The sequence below is a fragment of the Ceratotherium simum genome, chromosome 5 (genome assembly GCF_057802395.1).
Source record: "Ceratotherium simum simum isolate JZ-2026a chromosome 5, ASM5780239v1, whole genome shotgun sequence".
Lineage (NCBI taxonomy): Eukaryota > Metazoa > Chordata > Mammalia > Perissodactyla > Rhinocerotidae > Ceratotherium > Ceratotherium simum.
The window spans coordinates 20,685,172-20,707,471 of NC_141904.1; the positions used below are offsets into that span (position 1 = coordinate 20,685,172).

The following is a 22,300-nucleotide window of genomic DNA, read 5'->3' on the forward strand; positions in this document are numbered from 1 at the left end:
AAAGATACATTACATTTACCTGTGCTAAATTTGGGTATAATTCTCTATATAAATAAGTAAATTTACCAGTGTCACTTGGGAGTGTGAGGTGAATATATATTTACCAGAGTTCATTTCAATTTTTACTTTTATACCAGAAATAGTTTTTTATCCAAAGGGTCTGAAAATACAAATTAAATTTAGATTATATAGGAAAGATTTTTACACCTAATATATAAAACCATTCTAGCAGAATAATTTTTCACAGTTTCATTATGCTGTTAATCGATAATAAAGCCCAGTCTTTGAAATATGGCAGTTTTATGTAATTCATTCTAAATAAAATTTTAAGACTAGCATGTATAATGGTGTATTCCCTGTACCACCCCCCTCCACCACCCCGTACCCTGTTAAAGTGTATATTCTTGTTCTGTAATGGCAGTTATATTCCAGTGTAACTTCTGATAGATGATGATGATTTGGGTCTAATGTTTTCCCTTTCTTTCTCTCTCAATTTTGAGGAGGAAACAGCTGTAGATATGAGGTATGACTGTTGATTCTATCCTCAGCATAGGATGGTTAGCTCATTGTTTTCTGTTGAATCTTAGTGGTGCTTATTATAACTTGCAGTTTTTTTAAAAAAGGAAAGAAATCAGAAAAGAATGAAACAAAGAATAAACAAAAAGAAAACTGTAGAAATGCATTCTGCGTTGTTTGGGGGAAAATGTCGGGTCTTTGTCCCAAAGGACTTGAAGGACGACGCAGACAGTGGTGATGGTAACAGTGGGCCCAGGGGCTCTTTTCTTCCAGGTGTCCTGTTGAGCTTTGAATTCGTGGCACTGGTGTTCCCGAAGTGATATTTTTTCTAGTTGTCTGGAATTTATTTACTTATTTAAATTTTAAAGCCTAGATTGAAGTCAGAAAGCAGCTCATTCAGCTACTTAAAAGACTCTTCTTTCTGGAGGAAGGATAATCTAAATATATTGTCTACCAGTCTGGGCTAATTAAAACAACCCATATATCTTCAGGTATAATCTTATTACTTTAATAGCGTTTTCTGGCATAATCTTATTAAAGTTGTTAGTGCCCTTTAAATTTTCATTGCCCTTTGTCCTCAAAATACAAAAATAGGTACTTACCTTGATAATGTTATCCCGGGTAGTGAAAATGAAAAGAGTAGTGGGGGAGATTAGGTGACTGGTAGAGCCCCTTTGCACATTTACTGAAATTCAGCTAGTTTGGGTTCTTTCATTAAAATATCAAAATGTGTACAGAAATATTGTTGCCGGTCAAGGTCTTAAGGTGAGTAACAAGCCAGGGGGCCTGCACGCTGTCAGAAACCTTCCCCCCCAGCTCGTTGTTCTTCTGACTGGTGGATGTTTGCTGTGAGCTCTGGGAAGGGAAAACAAGGTGTACCTGCCTTCAGGATACAATTGCTGTCCAGCCCTGCACATGTTCAATTTTATTTCATTTTTAATGTTACTTTATTTCCTAGTTATTCAAAGCAGTAATTTTTTAAGCATATTAGTGAAACAATTTTCAAAATGAGTGATTAAACTATGGAGGGGAATAATTTCTGTAAAAAATAATCCCTCAAATCAGTCAAAGTGAATATTTCTAAATAAAGGCTAGAGTTTGGAGGGTAGTGTTTCAGGGTTATAGTTTGTTGTTCTGTTGCTTTAAAATTTTTTTATAGTAAGCATCTATGATTGCCTTATTTTTAACTCTACAAAGCAGCATTTTTTTAACTCAAAGTCTGCAAAATTAAGGCCTAATCACAGGCAGTCTAGGGAGTGGCTAAAAGCATGGGCTCCATCTCTCAGTAGCTCTGTGACCTAGACAGCTTTCTTAACCTCTCTGTTGCCTCATCTTTAACATGAGAATACAGTCATGCATCACTTAATGATTCTGAGGAATGCGTCATTAGGCGATTTCATCATTATGCTAACGTCATAGAATATGCTTAGACAAACCTAGATGGTATAGCCTACTACACACCTAGGCTATATGGTACTAATGTTATGAGATCACCGTCGTATATGCAGTTCGTCGTTGACAGCACCATCATCGTTATGCAGCACATGACTGTTAATTACAAAACCCACCTCATAGCCATGTTGTGAAGATTGAATGAGCTAATGCACAGAAGGTTCTTAGCTCAAGGCCTGGCACATCATAAATGCTCAGGAGTATTGATTACTTTCACCGTTGTTGATATTACTGCTTTTCAATTTATTTCAGATTTTAAGAGAAGAAAATATGTGTTTTCCTCACTAGGAAATATATTTAAAAATGAAAAAAAAACATTAAGTGATTAGGAATTCAATTATGGTGTTTTCTAATACATCAAGTTATTGCCTTCTTACTTTAGACTGCCTTTTGTACAGCAAAGTAGTAGCCTTACAAAGAACTCTAGGTAATTTTAAGATTACGTACTACCTGCTACACCTAGAATTTGCAGAGTAATGAGGATGCCCTTGAAATAGCTTCATGCCTGTCTGATTTGCTGGATATTTTTATATTTTTGCTGTAATCTGTTTCTCAAGAGGCAGTATGACCTGGGTTGAAAGCATGGCCAGATGCTTCCATTTACCAGGGATTTGACCTTGGGCAAGTGGCTTAACTTCTCTGGATGTAGATTTCTTTATCTTTAACATAAGGTATGGGGCTAAATGGTTTCTAAGGTTCCTTTTAGTTCTAAAAATCTGTTTCCAAAAAATAATCCCTCAGTTTTCCAAGTGGCATACCTCACTCTTATCTGTATTAATGAGGAAGTAGGACATAACAGTAGATTCACAGCACATGGCAATATGGTCTTCTGATCTATTAAAAAAAGTGATATGGCTGAAGACCTTCAGAAAACGGTTACGTCCTTTTGTGGTATTGCAGAATTGATTATTTGAGCTTTCTTTTTTGAGAAGAGCGGACTGAACTCAGGGCAGCAAATGTGGTATTCTGGGTTTATTTAGGGCAGCCAGGAAATGCCCCTTTCGTAAGAGGACTCAGAGGAATCACTGCACGTTTGACTCTGTACTATTGAATGAACTAGATTTGGTGTCAGAAAGCTATAAGAAGTGCACTCTAAGCAGTCACTTGTTGAAAAAACATTCCCAGACATTGGTGGGAGGTTTATGGTTTTTAGACAAAAACAGAATACCTGGTTTTCAAGTCGTGCTGTCACAAACTCGTCCTAGAGAGTGACAGCTATAGATATTCCGTGCCAGCTTTTAACTTTATGTGATGGAACACAGAGCAACTGGAAAATTCCACCATGACTGACTTGTGGGCTCAGAAGCTGTACATCACTGATCAGATAGGTTTAGACAATGACACTGAATTGGGTAGAGATTGACTCTCAGAGTTTACATGGATCTTCAGTAGAGATGCTTTATCCTTGAAATGTGTGGAGATGCAAGCACGTAGATAACATCTGAGTGAGTCTGTGGAAATGGGAAGAAGCTATAATTAAAGATGAAAATGTGCTGTATTAGTCCATCATGAATTAAAAGCTAATCTTGATGGAGTTAGAACGTTAGCTAATAGGGCCTTTTATATACATGGAATTTATTTTAGTAAAAGTTGTCCCTTTTTGTTTGCTAGAATTTGTTTTGTTTTTTAATTAAAAGCTTTTTGAGTGGTTTGAATCTAAAATATAGCCAAGTGATGTTATGTTATATCCTACAAGAAATTCTTTTGGTTGTTGGTTTGGACATTATACTTTTATGTTCATCAGTACTTTTTGACAGTTGAAGATTTTACCTTCCTCTAATCTGTTCTCAGTGGTTCAGTTTTATAAAGCAGCAGCCCAGTCTTGATTTTGGCTGGGAACGGACGTGAGTCTCCATTTCCCTGAATTTGTACGTAATGTTTAACCATAGAGAAGCTGATTTTAAACCAATGATTTCTTTACTGTCCCACCCACCTCCATTTTTATTTATTAAAAATAAAAATATAGACTGATCTTGGGACATCCTTAGAGAAGTCAAGAGTCCTCTCTTCCATTTAGTACTCAGCTGTTCGTTTTCTGAGAGATTATATACAAGCCACCTAAACTTTTTACAATGTAAATCAGCTAGCGAGAGAAAGTTAAAGCTTAATTTGGAAGTGGTTCTGATTGAAAACTCTCTACTTACAATATGGATTTTGATTTTTTTAATAAAGAAAATCAAGTACTTTGTAGCTGATGCGACACTTGATGACAAACCCTTTCAGGTTTTTTTTCATGGTAATAGTAGAAAGATAGACAATGCAATGGGAAGGGTGCTTGAGGCCGAGGGAACAAAATGAGCAAAAGCATGAAAGAGAGTGGCATATTTAGGGATTCATGGAGAAATCAGCTATGACTAGGATTTGTGGTGGGCAGTGTTTGAAAGGTAGGCTGAACCCAGTTATAAAAGGCCTTATATGTGCCAAGCTAAACAAATTACTGAGGACCATTTAAGGTTATGGTTTAGTTTGTTTGCTTGTTTTTGTGTTGCTGTTTTGTGTTTTAAAGCAGGAGACAGCTTGTGTGATAAGACTATCATCTTGGAAATTTCACTCTAGCTGCAGAGAGGAAGATGGCTTGAAAAGAGGGAGACGTTCAGTTTCTGTTTCTGAAACACTGTAGTTGAACGACTGAGGTACTTCCAGTTGGAAATGGTCAGTAATCTGTGGAATGAGGTGGTAGCAGAATTCTTGCCAGAGGGCAAGGTTTGTGGAACTCCAGCTTAGTAGTAGTAGCTTCAGGGGTCAGCAGACTTTTTCTCAAAGGGCCAGATAATAAATATTTTAGGTTTGCAAGCATTCTGGTCTCCGTTACAACTACTCAGTTCTGCCATTTTAGCTCTAAAGCAGCCGTAGGCAGTAAGTAAATGAATGTACATGGCTGCATTCCAGTAAAACTTATGTACTAAAACAAGTGGCCAATGCAGGCCATAGTTTGCTCACCCTGGTTTAAACCATAATGAGAAGAGGGTCAGAGGCAGGACTCTAAGACTGTCTTTTCATGTAGCAGCAAGGGAAAAGGAACTTCTCAAAGAGTGTTAGGGAAGCAGGAAAATAGGAGGGAAATGATGATTAGGGGTGGTGGCAGAGAGTGGTTAAGAAGGAGGGATAGAAGACAACTCTCTGTTTTAAAAGAGGCCGTAGAGGGGCTGGCCCCATGGCCTAGTGGTTAAATTTGGCGTACTCCTCTTCAGTGGCCCAGGTTTGGTTCCTGGGCGTGGACCTACACCACTCGTCGACAGCCATGCTGTGGTGGTGACCCACATACAAACTAGAGGAAGACTGGCACAGATGTTAGCTCAGGGCAAATCTTCCTCAGCAAAACAAAACAAAACAAAAGGGCCACAGAAATTTGAACACAAGTTCGAACAGTATTAAGGAATTACTAATTTTTTAGATTGCGATAGTGGTTTTGTAATTTTGTTCTTTAAAAAGATTCTTGTCTTCTGGAGATCCAGATTGAGATATTTATGGATGAAATTATATGATATCTGGAATTCGTTTCAAAATAATCCTTTGGAGTTGCAGGGGAGGGGAAAAGGTGAAACAAAATAAGCCTTGAGTCAGTCATTGTTTGACCCTGGGTGATGGATACATAGGGATTCATTGTACTAGTCTCTCTGCTTTTGAACGTGTTTTAAAACTTCCATAATAAAAAGTTATTTTAATAAAAGGCTTTTGGATTTGGAAATTCGGGGGTTAACCTCAGAGTGAGTTCCAGGGAACAACTGGAGAGAAAGATGGATTGCAGATGGTGGATGAGAGAGGGAGAAGCAGTTTGCTTCCCAAAAAGAAGAAAGAGGAGTACAGAGGAGAGGAAAGGTAAAAGCAGCCAGTGGCACAGGACTCAGTGCTGGGAATTTTGGGGAAGTTTTCAGAGGACTCGGAATGAATGGACTGGAGAGCACTCCTCACCTCGTGGACCTTTTATTTTATCCCATATACAAGTGTGTCTAGAATCATGCAGTCAAAGGCAGTTTCCCACAGAGTGGGGAAATACATGATGGGTTTGTGATAAAACCTGCGTGTCTGCTGGTAGACATTTGGGCATTTGTCACAATATGTCAAGGGAATGAAATTCACTTAGTAATCCCTAGCGATTTATAGAATGTAATTGGAAACATTAAATTATGCATTTTGTTCTGCAAGATTCTTAGAGTCATATCTTTATGCTCCTCTTCCCCTTTTCTTAATACCCTCTTCTTAAACTTTTATAAAAGCATGTCCATTATACCATATTTGAAAACTACAGGGCAAAATAAAGAAAACTAACCATCTTTCTTCCTAAGACCAGCTATAGCCAATAAAAAATTGCTCTGAGGACTCTCGGTTGGGCATTAGAGTTAAATAATCCACAGTCCCTGTCCTTTGTGAATTTAAAGTATACTAAGGGGAAATGGACTGAGAAACAAGGCAATAAAGGCTCCTAAATTTAAATAGTATTTTCTGAGTTTTTTGATGAATTTTTGGTTTATCAAGTATAAACGCTCTAAATAAAATACATTTTTTATGTTTTCCTAATTTCCTAATATGTCTCACTAAATTTAGAGTTCTTTCTGATTGGGATTTTCCTTTATTTGAATTTTTTTCTACTGTCATTAACTAAAAACTGCAGCAGAAAAGGGGTGGGGGAGATAAAGCGTGTGTTATGTGTTGTGTTGTGTATCATTTTTAGTAAAATGAAGGTTTTATTTTGTGTGACCTGTGAAAACCTTACATTTAAAGTGTGCCTGGGTATGCTAAATATAGATCAGTGCAGTTCTTGCTTTTGTTTTTTGTTCTCAAGTTGGGTGACATCTGAGAGAAGCAATAGAACAGATACCTGTGCCACCCATGGATCAACAGGTGCACTCTCTTCTGCATAATCTGAATTAAGCCAATAATTTGTCATGCCATTTGTGTTTTATCCTTTTGTTTAAAGGTTATTTATTGAAGAGGTTCCCATTGTACACAGTGTAACAACATGATGTATTCTCAAGCTAGATTGAAGAACAATCTGTAATTAGCCGACAGATAATTAGCACTTACAGGATACCACTTTCATCTTATAATCATTTACTCTTAAAATGAGCTAAATTATCTTCTGTAATTTACCTGACATGTGTTTATTGGTGCACACACTCATGCTCTCTCTTTTTAAGTAAGAGATGAATCAGTTTGAGAACTCAGAAGCTACTGGCAAACTTCCTAACAAGAATGGCCAGTGTTAGAATGTGGTGTTTTTAACACGTTTCATTTTAGATTAGTGTTGCCAGTCCCCTCCCCTTTTGTCTTTAAAGTGTTGTTTGCCAAACAATATCATTGGTTCAAATGACTCTTTAGGTATTTTTTATTTTTAAATTCCCAAGCTTTTTATTTTTCAAATACGTTCTAAAATTCAGTGGTAAGTGGAAATATTTGTTAAATTTCTGAAGCAAAATTTCAGTAAAATATGTGATTATTATAGTCTTTTCTTATATGTTAATCTCCGTGCAAAATTTATAGTGGTTTTTCATTTAATATATGTTAAGTTTCTATTTTAGCTCTTTGATCAGGAATAAGCATTATTTTGACTTTTTGAGGCAAAAAAAGAATTATGTACACACCATAAGTGATGTGTTCAGTTGATTAATGTGAAGAAAGTGGTGAAAGCTACATTTAAATTATTCATAGACAAATAACTTTTGACCTGTGATTTGGTAATATTCAGCTGTTAGGTTCTACATATAGTTCAGATTGTTTTTATGTTGAATTCCTGATTTATCTAAAACAAACTGTATTATTCATATGGACTTACTTCAATCCATTACTCTCTGATAATGCTTTGTTAAATGCATACTAAAGTCCTTATGGAACTTATAACATAGTTATATGTTATATAACTTAGTTTTATGTTATATAACTTAGTTTCCTTATAACATAGTTTTCATAATCTTTTGCTTTTGGTCTTTTTTGTAGTGGCCTGAACTATGCACTGTCTATGCTTTGTTAGGGTTAGGGAACACTGCATTAACAATATGTTGACATGCTATCTAGTGAAAGGTGAAAAAAATTTTCATCTTCAGAGTCTATAAAAATATGTCTGTATAGTCTTATAGTTCATTCTAGCCCTTTCATTGTATCATTTGTACTGATGTATTTGACAATCAGAGGCAAACTTGAATAATGCTTGAACCTGAGTATTGTTTGCTTTCTACCTGCATCACAGAATGTTTCTCTAATTAGCAGAATTAGAGTAGTTTGCTTTAAAAATTGAAGTATTAGATTTTTAAGAAATTGTTACTCTCTGATTTTATTTCTCCGTTAGCTTCCTATTCAAACCTTGAGACCAAGATCCATCTGGTATCTTCTAAAAGTAAAACTTATTCAGCATTTAGGGCATTATTATTGTTTTATTTAGTGCTCTATTGTATTGGTTATCTATTACTGCCTAACACATTACCCTAAAACATAACAGCTTAAAACAACAAACATTTATTACCTCACAGTTTCTGTGGTCAGGAATCCCAGTACAACTTAGCAGGGTGCCTCTGGCTCTGGATCTCTCACGAGGCTGCAACCAAGACGTCTGCCAAGGCTGCAGTCATCTCAAGGTTCAGCTTGGGGAGAATCACCTCCAAGCTCACTAACATGGCAGTTCGCATGCCTCAGGTCCATAGTTGTTGGCTGGAGACATCCTTGCCTTATGACTCTCCATAGGATAGCTTACAGTATGGCAGTTGGCTTTCTTCAGAGCCTAGCAAGCAAGAGAGTGCCGAGATGGAAGCCACAGTCTCTTTGTAACCTAATGTCAGAGGTGACATCTCATCACTTTTGCCATAGTTTATTCCTTAGAAGTCAGTTGCTAGGTCCACCCAGTTCAAGGGGAGGTGATTACACAAGGGCACGAGTACCAGGGGTGGGGTCTTAATAGTTGCCTGCCACATCTCTTATGAGGACTTTGGAGCTTCTAGAAGTATACCACTTTTACTATATTGTTTCACAGAATTATGGTGATAAAACTCCCTGTTCAGGTAGAACTTTTGCTTAGCTGTTGTCTCACAGTCTTGAATTAATCATTTTATATAGAATGAGACTCCAGGAAAAGGGGCAAAGCAGGATAGAGATAAAGGAATATTCATTTTCAGTTTTGCTTGTGTAGTCTTTTCTAGTTATTTAGATAAGGAGCTATGTTAAAACTCTAAGGTACTATCAAAAAGTGTACAATTGGGAATATTTTATGTGCTGTTCATTGTGTAAATTGTAACGTTTATCTTGCTCAGTATTGGTAAAGGTTTTCAAGGTGTCATGAAAAGATGGGGATTTAAAGGCCAGCCTGCTACTCATGGTCAAACAAAAACCCACAGGAGACCTGGAGCTATTTCAACTGGTGTAAGTATGCTTAGTAATGCTCTTTTTAATGCTAAGTGTTTAATTTCTGCACATATCATGCTTAGTCTGTCCCTGGGATCAAATCACATAGTTTTAATCTGACTCCAGGTGGGTCCTAGTACTTGTCACATTTTTATGGGTCGTGGCATCACTTACTTTCCAGAGCCAGACTTGAATCATTTAGTTATATCCCACATACTTACAGCCAGTATTCTTAATACTTTTCTGCCTACTTTCTCATTCCCATCTCTGTCTCCCATTCTACACTCTGAAGTCAGCTGCAAGAAATAAAAGATTAAAATGCCCTTCCATCTGGCCCCACTGGTTTCTTCACAGGTTCGTTTTTGCCTTAAAAGAGACTATTGGGAAAGATTGTCAGGGGCAATATCATGGTGCAAGGGAAAAAGTGCTAGAGAAGAAATGGAGAAATAAACAACAAGAGCATAGAAAATAGAGAAGGACTTTTGTATGGCTAATTCAGTCATACTTGATACTTGATATTTAATACATGATACTGTGTTACCAAGCTGTTTAGTTTTTGCCACTCTTTTGGCAAGAATGTAGGGAAACAGGCATTCTCATACAATGCTCGTTAGAATACAAAATAGTGCATCCTTTGTGGAAGGGAATGTGGCAATATCTAACAAAACTGCAAGGCATTTACTTTGACGCAGCAATCCTACTGCTAGGAATTTACACTGAAGATATTCTCTTAAAAATATAAAAATGCATTTGCATAGAATTAGTCATTGCTACATTATTTATAATTATAAGCATGAGTGTCCATACTTGGGAGTTTGAATGGGTAAACTGTGGTCCATCTGTTCAATAGAATACTATGGAGCCAGAAAAAAGTGAGAAGATCATTATGAAACAATGGAGTGATTTCCAGGATATAAGGAAGTGCACATGTTATCTGCTTTATTTTTGCAAAAAGAAGGACCAAAAAGATAAACCAGAAACTAATGAGATTGGTTACGTATAAGGGATGGGTGGGAACAGTATGGAAGGGCTTAGGAGTGGCAGAAGTGACACTTCCTAAATATACTATTTGTTATACTTTTTACTTTTGGAATCATGTTAATGTTTTACATATTCAAAATAAAATAAAAACAAACATGAGGGGGAGAATCCATAATGGAATATATTTAGAAAATGAACCTAACTGTTTCAAATGAATAACATAACCACAGTGAAGGGGATGGGGGTGGCTAACTCAAGTAACTGTTGAACACAGTAGTTGGCTGTATACCCTGAGTCTAAGTTAAAAATGTACTGTGCACAGGTGTTGAATTCTAATTTTTTTTTTGTAGTGATATTAATTCTGAAATAGTTTTCTGTGAGTTATAGGATTGAGTGGATAAGTAAATATAGATAATGGGAGCCAGGTGTCTCACTATTAGAGAAGGGTATTAAGGTATGAAAAGGAGGGAAATTAAAATGAACTCGATAACGTTGATTTCAAATTGTAGGTATCAGCATACATTTACTGTGTAAAATAAATATAGATATCTATGTGTGTGTATATATATTTATGTCTTAGCTCTGTCTACTGAAAGGACTTAAAAGCTCATTCCATAGCAATGAGCACACCTAGAGCCTAGATCTTTGTTTCTAAACACCATTCCCTGCTGAAAAGAGCTAGGACCCTTTGGAGAAATGGCTGGTTTCATGCATGGGATAGGAAGAGTACAAGATGAACCCAAAACAGCTTATTCAAGAAAGCAAGGAAGTGCTTAAAAAATGATAGACACATGAAAAGGACACAGAAGCCAGCTCAAATCAGCTCTCACTTGCAAAAATTGGGACAGTTTGATCTGAAAACCAAAAAAAACGAATAGTAACAGAAATCATGGAATAAAGTTAGAATCCATGAGCTCACACTGACACAAATAAATAAAATGAATGGATAGGTTAATAAATAAATAGGAGAGGGCCGGCCTCGTGGCTTAGCGGTTAAGTGCACGCGCTCTGCTACTGGCGGCCCAGGTTCGGATCCCAGGCGCGCACCGAGTCACTGCTTCTCCGGCCATGCTGAGGCCACGTCCCACATACAGCAACTAGAAGGATGTGCAACTATGACATACAACTATCTCCTGGGGCTTTGGGGGAAAAAAAAAAGGAGGAGGATTGACAGTAGATGTTAGCTCGGAGCTGGTCTTCCTCAGCAAAAAGAGGAGGGTTGGCATGGATGTTAGCTCAGAGCTGATCTTCCTCACACAAAAAAAATAAAAATAAAAATAAATAAATAAATAGAAGAAAAGCAACTGCTTTTCCCTACGATATAATCCCAGCTAATAAATGTAGAAGGAATGATGGAGTTAGAATTTCAGTGTTTGACAGCCATCATAGGAATAATTGATTCAGCCAGGGATTATCAATGGATGCTAAAACAAGTGGTGAAAGCTTCACGGAGACTTGTTATTTACATAGTCCCAAAACAAATTGCCTATTAATTACAAAGAGAAAAATAATAATCTTAGAGTGGATTAACCTGGTGAACATATCCTTAACTAACTGTTCAGCATTATACATCACCAATAATTGGACAAACCAACATACTGTGCCTCCTGATATGATTCCTGGAAAAGAATACATCATCGCTTCTGTGGTAATTCCTGCCAACCAAAAATGCATCATCTGTGTCTAATCTTGGGGAAACATCAGACAAACCCAAAGTGAGTGATATTCTACAAAATAATTGGCTTGTACCCTTCGAAAATGTCAAAGTCATGAAAGATAAGGAAAGGCTGAGGAGCTGCTCCAGATTTAAGGACACTCAGGAAACATGACAACTAAATGCAACGGATAATTCTGAAGTGGATCCTGGACTTGGGAGAAAAATAGCTATAATGAACACAATATGTTGGGACAGTTGACAAAATTAGAATGTGGACTGTAGATTAGATAATAAGATTTCTGAGTTTTATAACTGTACTGTAGTTATATAAGAGAATATCCTTCTTCTTAGGAAATACACCCTGAAATACTTACATGTAAAGGAGCATCATGTCTGCAACCAATTTCAGATGTTGTAGGAGAAGCTGTGATACATAGAGAGAGTGACTCGTAAAGCAAATGGGGCAACATGTAAACAATTGGTGAATTTGAGTAAAGAGTATGAGAGTTTTTTTATTATTTTTGCAGCTTTTTTATAAATATGAAATTATATAGTTATAAATTATATGAAAATAAAAAGTTATCAAAATTAGGTTGATCATAGACATAAGTTTAAAAGCTAAGACTATAAAACTTTTAAGAAAACATAGGAGTAAATCTTCATGACCTTGGGTTAGGCAAAGCCTTAGATACAAATGACACTGAGAAGTAACAAAAGAAAATGTGGGTAAATTAGACCTCATCACAATTTAAAACTTCTGTGCTGCAAACAATGCTATCAAGAAAACGAAAAGAGGAAAATACTTGCAAATCATATATCTGCTAAAACTTGTATCCAGAATATATAAAGAACTTTTACAACTCAATAATAAATAACCCAATTAAAAAATAGGCAAAGGACTTGAATAGACATTTTTCCAAAGAAGATAAACAGATGATCAATAAGCACATGAAAATATGCTTAACATCTTTAGTCATTAGGGAAATGCAAATCAAAACCACACTGAGATACCACGTAACACACACTGGGATGACTGTAATTAAAAAGACAGATAATCACAAATGTTGGCAAGGATGTGGAAGAATTGGAACCCTCATACATTGTTGATGGTAATGTAAAAATGGTACAGCTTCTTTGGAAAACAGTTTGGCAGTTGCTAAAAAACGTTAAGTATGAAGGTACGTATGACCCAGCAATTCCACTCCTAGGTTTATGCCCAAAAGAAATGAAAACATGCATACAAAAACTTGTGCATGAATATTCATAGCAACATTATTCATAATAGCTAAAAAATAGAAAGAACCTAAATGTTCGTCACTTGAATGGATAGTTAAAATGTGATATATTCGTACAATATCATTTAGCAATAAAATAGAGTGAAGTGTTGGTACATGCTGCAACGTGGATGAACCTTGAAAATATTATGCCAAGTGAAAGAAACCAGTTACAGTAGACTACATATTGTGTAATTCCACTTATATGAAATGTCCATCCTAGGCAAATCTATAGAGAGAAAAGTAGATTAGTGGTTACACAGGGCTGGGGGACTTGGAGGGAGTGACCACTAACAGGTATGAAATTTCTGTTTTGGATTGATGAAAATGTTCTAACATTGATTATGGTAATACACAACTCTCTGAATATGCTAAAAACATTAAACTGTACACTTAAAAGTCAAATGTGTGGTATGTGAATTATATCTCAATAAAGCTCTTTTAAAAATTAGGCATATAGAAGAACCTATTCTTATGACTCAAGTTAGTTATTTGTCATGAAATACACTATTCAGTTTGTGTAAATACTTCCATTAAGGATTAGCTACTAAATGCCTTTATAATCCTAAGAGTTAGGGTGTACTTTTAATGAGAGTGTAAATTTAACTGGAGAGGCAGAGTTGGTCCTTATATAGTAATGTAATGTTAAGCACAGTGCTTATCACAGAGTGTATTTGTAGAATGAATAAGGGTGATACTATGACTGTAATATTCAGAATGGTCTTTTAAGCTGTGTTGGTTACATATTAACCAACTCTAATATATGGTGAGCCACTTCCACTGGGAGTTTTACCTGTTAATGTGAGAGTAGTGACGCAAAAGTGTTGTGTCATGAGCAGCTTTCCCATTTTAGCTGTAATGCAGATTTGTTTCTTTAGATGTAGAATTATTATCCATTATCAAAACCAAAATCAGAGAGACTGTGAAGCTGTTTGATTTATGTGAATCAGGGACAATGAGGGCTGGACAAACTCAATATACTGATAATTGACTCTGTCCTTGAATCATTCTAGTGAAAGTAAGTCACATCAAAAGCAAGGGTGGGGAGTAGGACCATTCCAGCCGAAGTAGTGTGGAGGAGTCTATTAGGTCAGTTAGTACAGATTAGTGAAAACAGGCTAGGCAGACCATTTTTTTCTTTGAATGGCGGTATGACGTGCTTGTATGTCCTTTATTTTTCTTTTTTACTTCTTAACCAATAGTAGCTCAGTTGCTGCTCTCTTGTTACAGAGTTTTTCTCCTAAATCTGTTTCTTAGTCTATGTTTATTTTGTTGCTCTAATCTAATTTGGAAAGGAAATCCTCTAGGGGTAAATGTGTCTAAATCCATATTTAGTTCTTTACTGGGGCCTAGCAGAATGGGAAAAAAATAAAGCATTTTAATAACTCCTATCTGAATTTGCATTTTGTTTTGAGCAGTACTGTTTGAAATAGAGAGTACTTAAAAGTGCTTATTTGGGTTCTCTCGTTTAGGATGTTGCGAGAGTCTGGCCTGGAACTAAAATGCCTGGACAAATGGGCAACATACATAGAACAGCATATGGACTGAAAGTAAGTTTCTGAAGTGGCTCTTTAGGAGTAAATTAATGCTTAAATACAGAGGCACCAGAATGTGTATTTAATGTGTGTCTGTGTATGATTGTTCACAGTTTAAATAGGTTTTACAGTTATTAAGGAGTGGAGGATTTGTGAACTGTGTGTGTGTGGAAGTCGTAGTAGTATATGTTCACTTAACATCCAAGCCGTGGAATGTGCAGTCATTAAAAAGAAAAAGTTAGCATCTACTATTTGACCTGGAAAGTTTCCACAAGATGTTGTTACACGAAAAAAGTAAGATTCAGATCATTATGTGTAATAGTCTCTTTTTATAAAAGAATGAACAAAAGCTCTCTACGTATGTATTTTGCCATGCCATGATATACGCACAGAGAAAAGTGGACGGTTACATACCAAATTTTATGTCAGATGTGTGGGTGGATGGAAGTGGATGTGGGTGAGGGAAAGGAGAGAGGGAGACAATCAAAATAGGAAGGAAGAGATAGTACTAGAAAAGGATTATGGTATACATCTGTTTTTATAAAATAATCATATATATATTTAGAAGGGGGAAGTTCAGTCCCTACTAACTTGAGGAATGTATGTAATATCTAAGAGAAAATGAGCTGTACTATAATGGGTGCCATATAATTATATTTTTATTAAAACAAAGAACTAATGTTTATATATGTATGCATATGTTTGAACGTATAGAAAGTACAAAGAGGAAAATAAGCCACCCGTAAGAACAACATCCAAAGATAACTGCTAGTCACATTTTGGTGCATGTTCTTCCAGTCTCTACTCTAGATATATTTTATTTATAAATTTTGGCCAGCAGAATTTTTGAAAATTTTATATAATTAAATCTATTTTCCCCCTCAAATACTTTATTTTTCTCAGTACCATTTCTTGACCATTCTCTCGCATTTGTGTAAATTTTTTCTCCATGTGAAGATCTGTTTGAGGGCCATCTGCTCAGCACACTTATTTTTTAAATTAGACTCAGAGAGGTTGTGGATTCCCCAGTTTCTAGTTGCAGCAAGCTGATATTAACTAAAAATAAAATAAAATTGAATTTCCACTTCTTATTCTTAATAGTGCCAGCAGAGTCCATAGAGATATCCAGGTAGTCTTGATCATACAGTCACATTTATATTTAAAATGAGATTTTGCTACCACTTCCATAAGACATACCTGTTATAGTCTTACATTACAAGTCATCCATAGGATTTGAATTTTTTCAGTTCTCATTCAACATTTTGAAGTGCTAATATAGTTATTACTTCACAGGCTACTTATAGCCTCAGTTTTTAGTGACATACTATTTGTTTTAATACAAGTATATTCTCAACTTTTTAACTCTTAAGGTTTGATTTCATTTCTTGCTTTAGGTGTGGAGAATAAACACAAAGCACAATATAATCTATGTAAATGGCTCTGTACCTGGACATAAAAATTGCTTAGTAAAGGTATGTATAACTGTCTTTATTTTCCATCAGTCGTATATGTGGATGTGTGCCATAAATTCTCCTTTGACCTATAAATGTGGTTTGAAGATGTGTCTTTTTTTCCACGTTTTCTGCTAAATGTTTCTGCTTTTTAGTAGCACCTGTGTAAAAAAATTGCAGAAGATAACCTGTACCCTATGTCTGTAAAACGATGAACCTGCAGTAAGGGCGGGACCAGTGAGCAGAGGCTCTTTAGAAATACAAAAAGGGTATTAGGGTAGCTATTGCCGAAAGATCAATCTATCTCTGTCCTTCCAAAAAAAAACTTTAGTTTTTTTAAGAGTACTTTGACAAAGGAATCAGAAATACGTGAGGTTGAAATTAAATGAATCAACGAGAAAGATGGTTAAAGGTAGGCATTTTAAGGAGAGATTTTATTATTATTTTTTTAGTTTTTATTTTTATTACTATCATTGCCCTGATTATACCTCTGTTTTCCTTAAAAATATGCATGTTCATTTTTATGTTCAAAAACGTAAAGTAAAAGAACAAAAGAAACATGTACAGGATAGATTTGAAGAAAAACTCTGAAGCTCTCAGAGACTTTTTGCAAATAAAATACAAAATAAATATTCTGCCTGCGATTGAGGCCAACATACTACAAAGTGAGAGATCCCTTTTGAATTTTGAATCTTCCATTCTGAAAATAAATTTGTAGTAGAAGTGGTATCAACTATTCCCAGAAATATATTCTTCGTTAGTTTTCCAAAAGTGAGTTGAAACTTCAGTCTGCTTTTTAAGGTTGGGTCTTTCTCTATGTATTCTTTTTCGTTTCTTAAAGTAGGTTCCATGACTAGCGTTAAGGTACAATATTTTTTTTAATCTTACGGTAATTAAAATTCCCTTTCTGGAACTCCTTGCTTTTGACTGGATTATTCTTATTTTTCTTAAAGAAAAAATGCATTTGATGAATTTTTGCAATTTTTTTTTTTTAACTTGAAGATGTTAGAGGTTTAAGTATGTGTCCAGTGTCTTAAGTGTCCCGGTCATGCACACAATGACAGGTGGTTGAAACCAGCAGGTTGTCATTGTACTTCTCATAACATTTTGGCTTCATAATTCAATGTATCCCTACCTCCACATTCCAGATTTATTGCATGTTATAAATATCACCACCTTAAATGAGAAAAAAGGAAAATGATTATTTTCCTTAATAAAATTATACCAAATAGCAGGTGAATTTTTAAATGTTGTCAGATCCACCTTTTCTCCCCATTTTGCTACATACACGATTCTAGGCTGGCTTTCCAACTGAAACTACTGCAGCTGTGATTTCTCAGGAGCCATCTCAGCATCTTTGACACCAGCAAGGATGAATAGGTCAGCTGTCTTGACAAACCATAATATGTGCAGTGATATTCTGATCTGGTTGTTATAAACACCTTTTAATCAACAACATACTCAGATTTTCCACCCACTTCAATAAAAGATTGCCTCTAAAAAATTAACTCTTTAGTGAATGATGGCTTGCTCTCACCGAAGACATTTAGAAGGTACACCAAAGGCAATTCCAAAAGAGGAGTCTAAACATATTTTGAGAAACAAAAGCATCAGAGAAATGTCTAGTCTACTTTGAACTGTTAATACACTAGTGAATATATTTGCAGCAAACATTTTGATAAAAAAGAGCTCACCTTGAAAAAAAAATCTTTGGATTTTGGTGTCTAAACAACTGTCTTTTGTAACCTTAAACAATGTTAGGTGTCCCAAACATTAAGGTGTGGGTTTGAGATAATGTTTTGTGGCTTGTGTTTTAAATGCCAGAAGCTTGGTACATGTTTTGAAAACATTCACTTTTTCCATTCCTCCAGGTGATTCCATAGCAGGTGAATAAGCCCCCTTGCCCTTGGAGACTGAGGCACTTCCTGCTGGACAAGCAGCCTCATTATTAACATCCACTCACCCCACAGGAGCTTTTGCTCCCTCAGAGTACAGGGCTACTGATAAATGTTTTCCTTATTCTAAAGTTAGAAAAGATAGTCGTAGGGATGACCAACCTGTTTAATGTTAGCTTTTTGTTATTGTTGTTTGGATTCACTGAAAATACTGAGAGCCTAAAGAACTGTTATTTACAGCATAATGTAGTGTATGTTGTTAAATACTATCCGAGCATGCTCATTCCTATATCCTAATTTATAATTTAAGTTTATTTTCAGATGTACCTGTTTTTTCGGTGTCCTACCCCCCACCTTTTCTCAAAGGATTTGAACTGGTTTGCTAATATATGTAAACATAAAAAGAATGAGGTAGATAGTTGAGGGAGTCTTAGTAAAGGCGGGGAAATAATAAAGCCAGGGGTGAGATTAAGTGCACAAAAATACATACCATAGAGTCTTGCACATTTGTTCAAGATGGGCTGCAGACTTTTGACCCTCAACTTTAGAGCCACCACGACAAAAGATACTTAGATAAGGTGTCGTCATATCTTTCAAATCAATGAATTATAGTGCTGTAGCATTTATAATTAGAATATATAAGCAGTTCTTTTGTCTGAAATGTTCCTGAGTTTTGGTACGTCTATAAAAATGTAAAAGTAACTGAGAATTAGCTATTTAGGTCATTTATGACTAAATTTTCACATTTATCAAATTAGCACAGAAAGTTTTGTTACTGTTGGTTTTGTTTATCTGCTTGGGCTTTATTTTCAATTCTAAATTCTGAGACAGTTTAAATTGGTAAGAATATGATTTTTTTTTTCCAAGTTAAAGTTCAACCCAAGATTAGTGAATTGGAAAAAAAAATTTAACAAGTTTATTTTCTTCTGGGCAATTTACCATTAATTTCTTGGAACAATTTTAATGAGAGAGATTAAAATAGATGTTTTTCTGTACTTAGCTGTTCCTAGCAGCTGTGTACTTACTTCAACCAAATTATTCATTTCTTATTGCCAAAATGATTATGCCTTATTTTACTCTGTGTGTGTAATTACATGTAATGTTTTTTATTTCTCTCTGAATGAAGGCTGTAGAATGAGTCAGAAGCTTTAAAGAACCCAATAATATTTTCCAAAAATGAAACTCAGTATTTTAGATCATATCAATATCTGTACTATTCCTTGGTTTATGAATTCACAGATACAATTAGGATATTTTTAGAATATAAAGAGTTAATGAGCTATTATAAAGGTTTATGGGTTTATTATTATTGTTTTTGCCAAATATTATTCTGTCCTTAGCTTCCCAATGAGACTTCCTAAATCTAAGTTAATTTCCTTAATAAAACTTGAAATTTTTAGTTATGTGCTCTTAGAATTAAGACTAACAAAAATACTAGGTAAATTTTATTTTTTTAACCTTAGCTCAAAAAATTTATGGTAGGAAATAAAATAATAAAAGATAATGTGAGTAGATAATCAAATCAATTAAGAAGTAGATATACCTTTTAGATATATAGTTTGTTAGATCTTTATATTTGAAAAATCAATTTAGATATAATTAGTATTTAAGTAATTGTAAAATATAATTTATCATATTGGGCAGTTCTAGAGATTTATAAGTTATGGATAGGATATAAATTAATAATCAGAGTAATTTTATTCGTATGAGATAGCTGATTAACTTGAGGAAGATTGCATTTCTGTCATTGGATTAATTAAGTTTACTGGAATAAAAAGAATACCTTGAGTTCCTTGTGCTTTATAGATATAAAACAGTTGTGTTGGGCCGGCCCGGTGGCTTAGCGGTTAAGTGCGTGCGCTCCTCTGCTGGCGGCCCGGGTTCGGATCCCGGGCGCGCACTGACGCACCGCTTCTCCAGCCATGCTGAGGCCGCGTCCCACATACAGCAACTAGAAGGATGTGCAACTATGACATACAACTATCTGCTGGGGCTTTGGGGGAAAAAAATAATAAAACAGTTGTGTTATTCACATTGGAAAATGTAGGAACAGATATTCTTTGACTATAAATAATAAGTAAAACAGACTATCTCTAAATCACATAATGGTAGCGCTTATTAATAAGATCTTTGCCTCCTTCCTACAGATCAGAGATTCTAAACTGCCTGCATATAAGGACTTCTGTAAAAATCTACCATTTCCTACATACTTTCCTGATGGAGATGAAGAGGAACTACCAGAAGATTTGTATGATGAGAATGTGTGTCAGCCTAGTGCCCCTTCTATTACATTTGCCTAACCTCATTGGACAGTGGAACCTCACATATTCTATGAGCTTTGATGAGCCAGAACAATAATATAACCAGGAATTAAATTTTCCTTTCTTAGTCACAGCAATACCACACTTGTCATCTTTGTCAAGGGCGTAAATGTATCATTCATCCCCCAACTCAATTTGTGGTAAAAAAAAAAAATTACCACATTAAACAAATCAGTTAAGTAGACTGGATATGTAAAATTTAGATGGATTGGCAATTTACATATTAGCAAAGTCTTTGTAATATGTGGGCTTCATTCTTTTTTTACTACGTATTTCTCAAGTTATCTTAAGATGTTTATAAATTTAACTTTTATTAAAGATTTGTCTGTCTTTGTGAAGGGGTGGTTGAGGAGCACTGGCAAACCATATGGGGACTATGACGGTGGTGCAACCTATTTTGATAAAAGAAACCAGTTCCTAAAATTCATTTTTATCAGTCTACATTTTAGAGCCCTAAAGAGAGAAAGGAAGTAAGATTTTTATTTAAATTACAGAAATATATATGTCACAGTTAAAGACTTGACAAAGGAAAGACAATAAAATCATATTATGGATCCGATTTACACTTTTGTTGGGAGGAATAGTTATTTTTTAGTTTGATCACTCAACTATAAGATAGATGTAATCATTTTTCCTTGATGCCTTCCAGAAAGGATTTGAAATAGCCTGGGATTGTACATTCAACAAACTTATTAATTACCTATTACTAAAAATGTTAATGGCCCCTGGATTTCTCTTCATTGTATGAAATTAAAATGTGTTTACTAATGGCTACTTATGATAAATAATTAAGCTTAACAATGGAAGTACAAGCAGGCCTCATTTAACTGCTGGATTTCCTCAGGACCAGATTCCTGAGGACCCACAGAATCCAACTTAACCCCAGATGTTTTCTGAGACTTGATTCATATGGTCACCTAAGAGACTTATTATAGAGTTAAGTCTCCTTGTGATTTCCTGATAAGTAATGGATTTGTTATTAAAAGATCCAACAATATTTTCCTGCCCATATTACATTTCTCTCATTCTTAATTTTAAATCCAAATGTAACCACATCTTTAAGTTTATAATTTATACTTTATCTCATTCCATTAAAGATTTGTGACAGGAAATCCATGCAATAAAATAGTAAAATAAGAGAAAAACATGTTGGATGATATAAATTAGAGTAGGTGGGAGGTTGGGAAGCAGTAGAACCAAAATAATGTAGATGAGAAGGCTGTGACATTCAGAGTTTTTATACTCAATTTGGCTCTGAGCTTTCTGGGTACCAAGGTAAAACAAACAACATTGATCTGTTACATATTTTCCTTTAATCACGAGTTCCTTAAGAGAAATTTTTTTAAACTGGAGTAAGTCTTGGTCACCACCACAATTTTTTATTAAAACAAAAATGTTCATCAAACTAGCAATTCCTGAACTTGTTAAAAGATAACTCAAGCAAATCTCATACTCAAAGGTAAAATATTAGATGTGTTCTTGTCAGAGTTCAAACAAGGTTATCCTTTAGTACATCTATTCAACCATGTTCTTGGAGGTCCTAACTACTACAGTAAGACAAGAAAAAGTAATGATATAAATACTGGAAAGTAAGAACAAATTTCATTACAGGCACACCTCAGAGGTAACTGCAGATTCGGTTCTAAACCTCTGCAATAAAGCAAATATCGCAATAAAGCGAGTCACATGAATTTTTTGGTTTCCCAGTGCAAATAAAAGTTATGTTTACAGTATATTGTACTCTATTAAATGTACAGTAGCATTATGTCTAAAAAAGCAACGTACATACCTTAATTAAATACTTTATTTCTAAAAAATGGTAACCATCATCTGAGCCTTCAGCACGTCGTAATCTTTTTGCTGGTGGAGACTCTTGCCTCAATTTTGAT

The 22,300-nt window shown here is 35.2% G+C and overlaps 1 protein-coding gene across 1 annotated transcript in view; it reads left to right on the top strand.

The window, feature by feature from the left end:
- Nucleotides 1-20,974, top strand: part of MRPL3 (mitochondrial ribosomal protein L3) — a 39,311-nt gene extending 18,337 nt beyond the window's left edge. The window contains exons 7-10 of the mRNA XM_004419372.3: nucleotides 9,207-9,315; nucleotides 14,682-14,759; nucleotides 16,139-16,216; nucleotides 20,238-20,974. Coding sequence (XP_004419429.1) covers nucleotides 9,207-9,315; nucleotides 14,682-14,759; nucleotides 16,139-16,216; nucleotides 20,238-20,390 — 418 coding nt within the window. The 3' untranslated portion in view covers nucleotides 20,391-20,974. The remainder of the gene's footprint in view (nucleotides 1-9,206; nucleotides 9,316-14,681; nucleotides 14,760-16,138; nucleotides 16,217-20,237) is intronic.
- The last annotated feature ends 1,326 nt before the right edge of the window (nucleotides 20,975-22,300 follow it).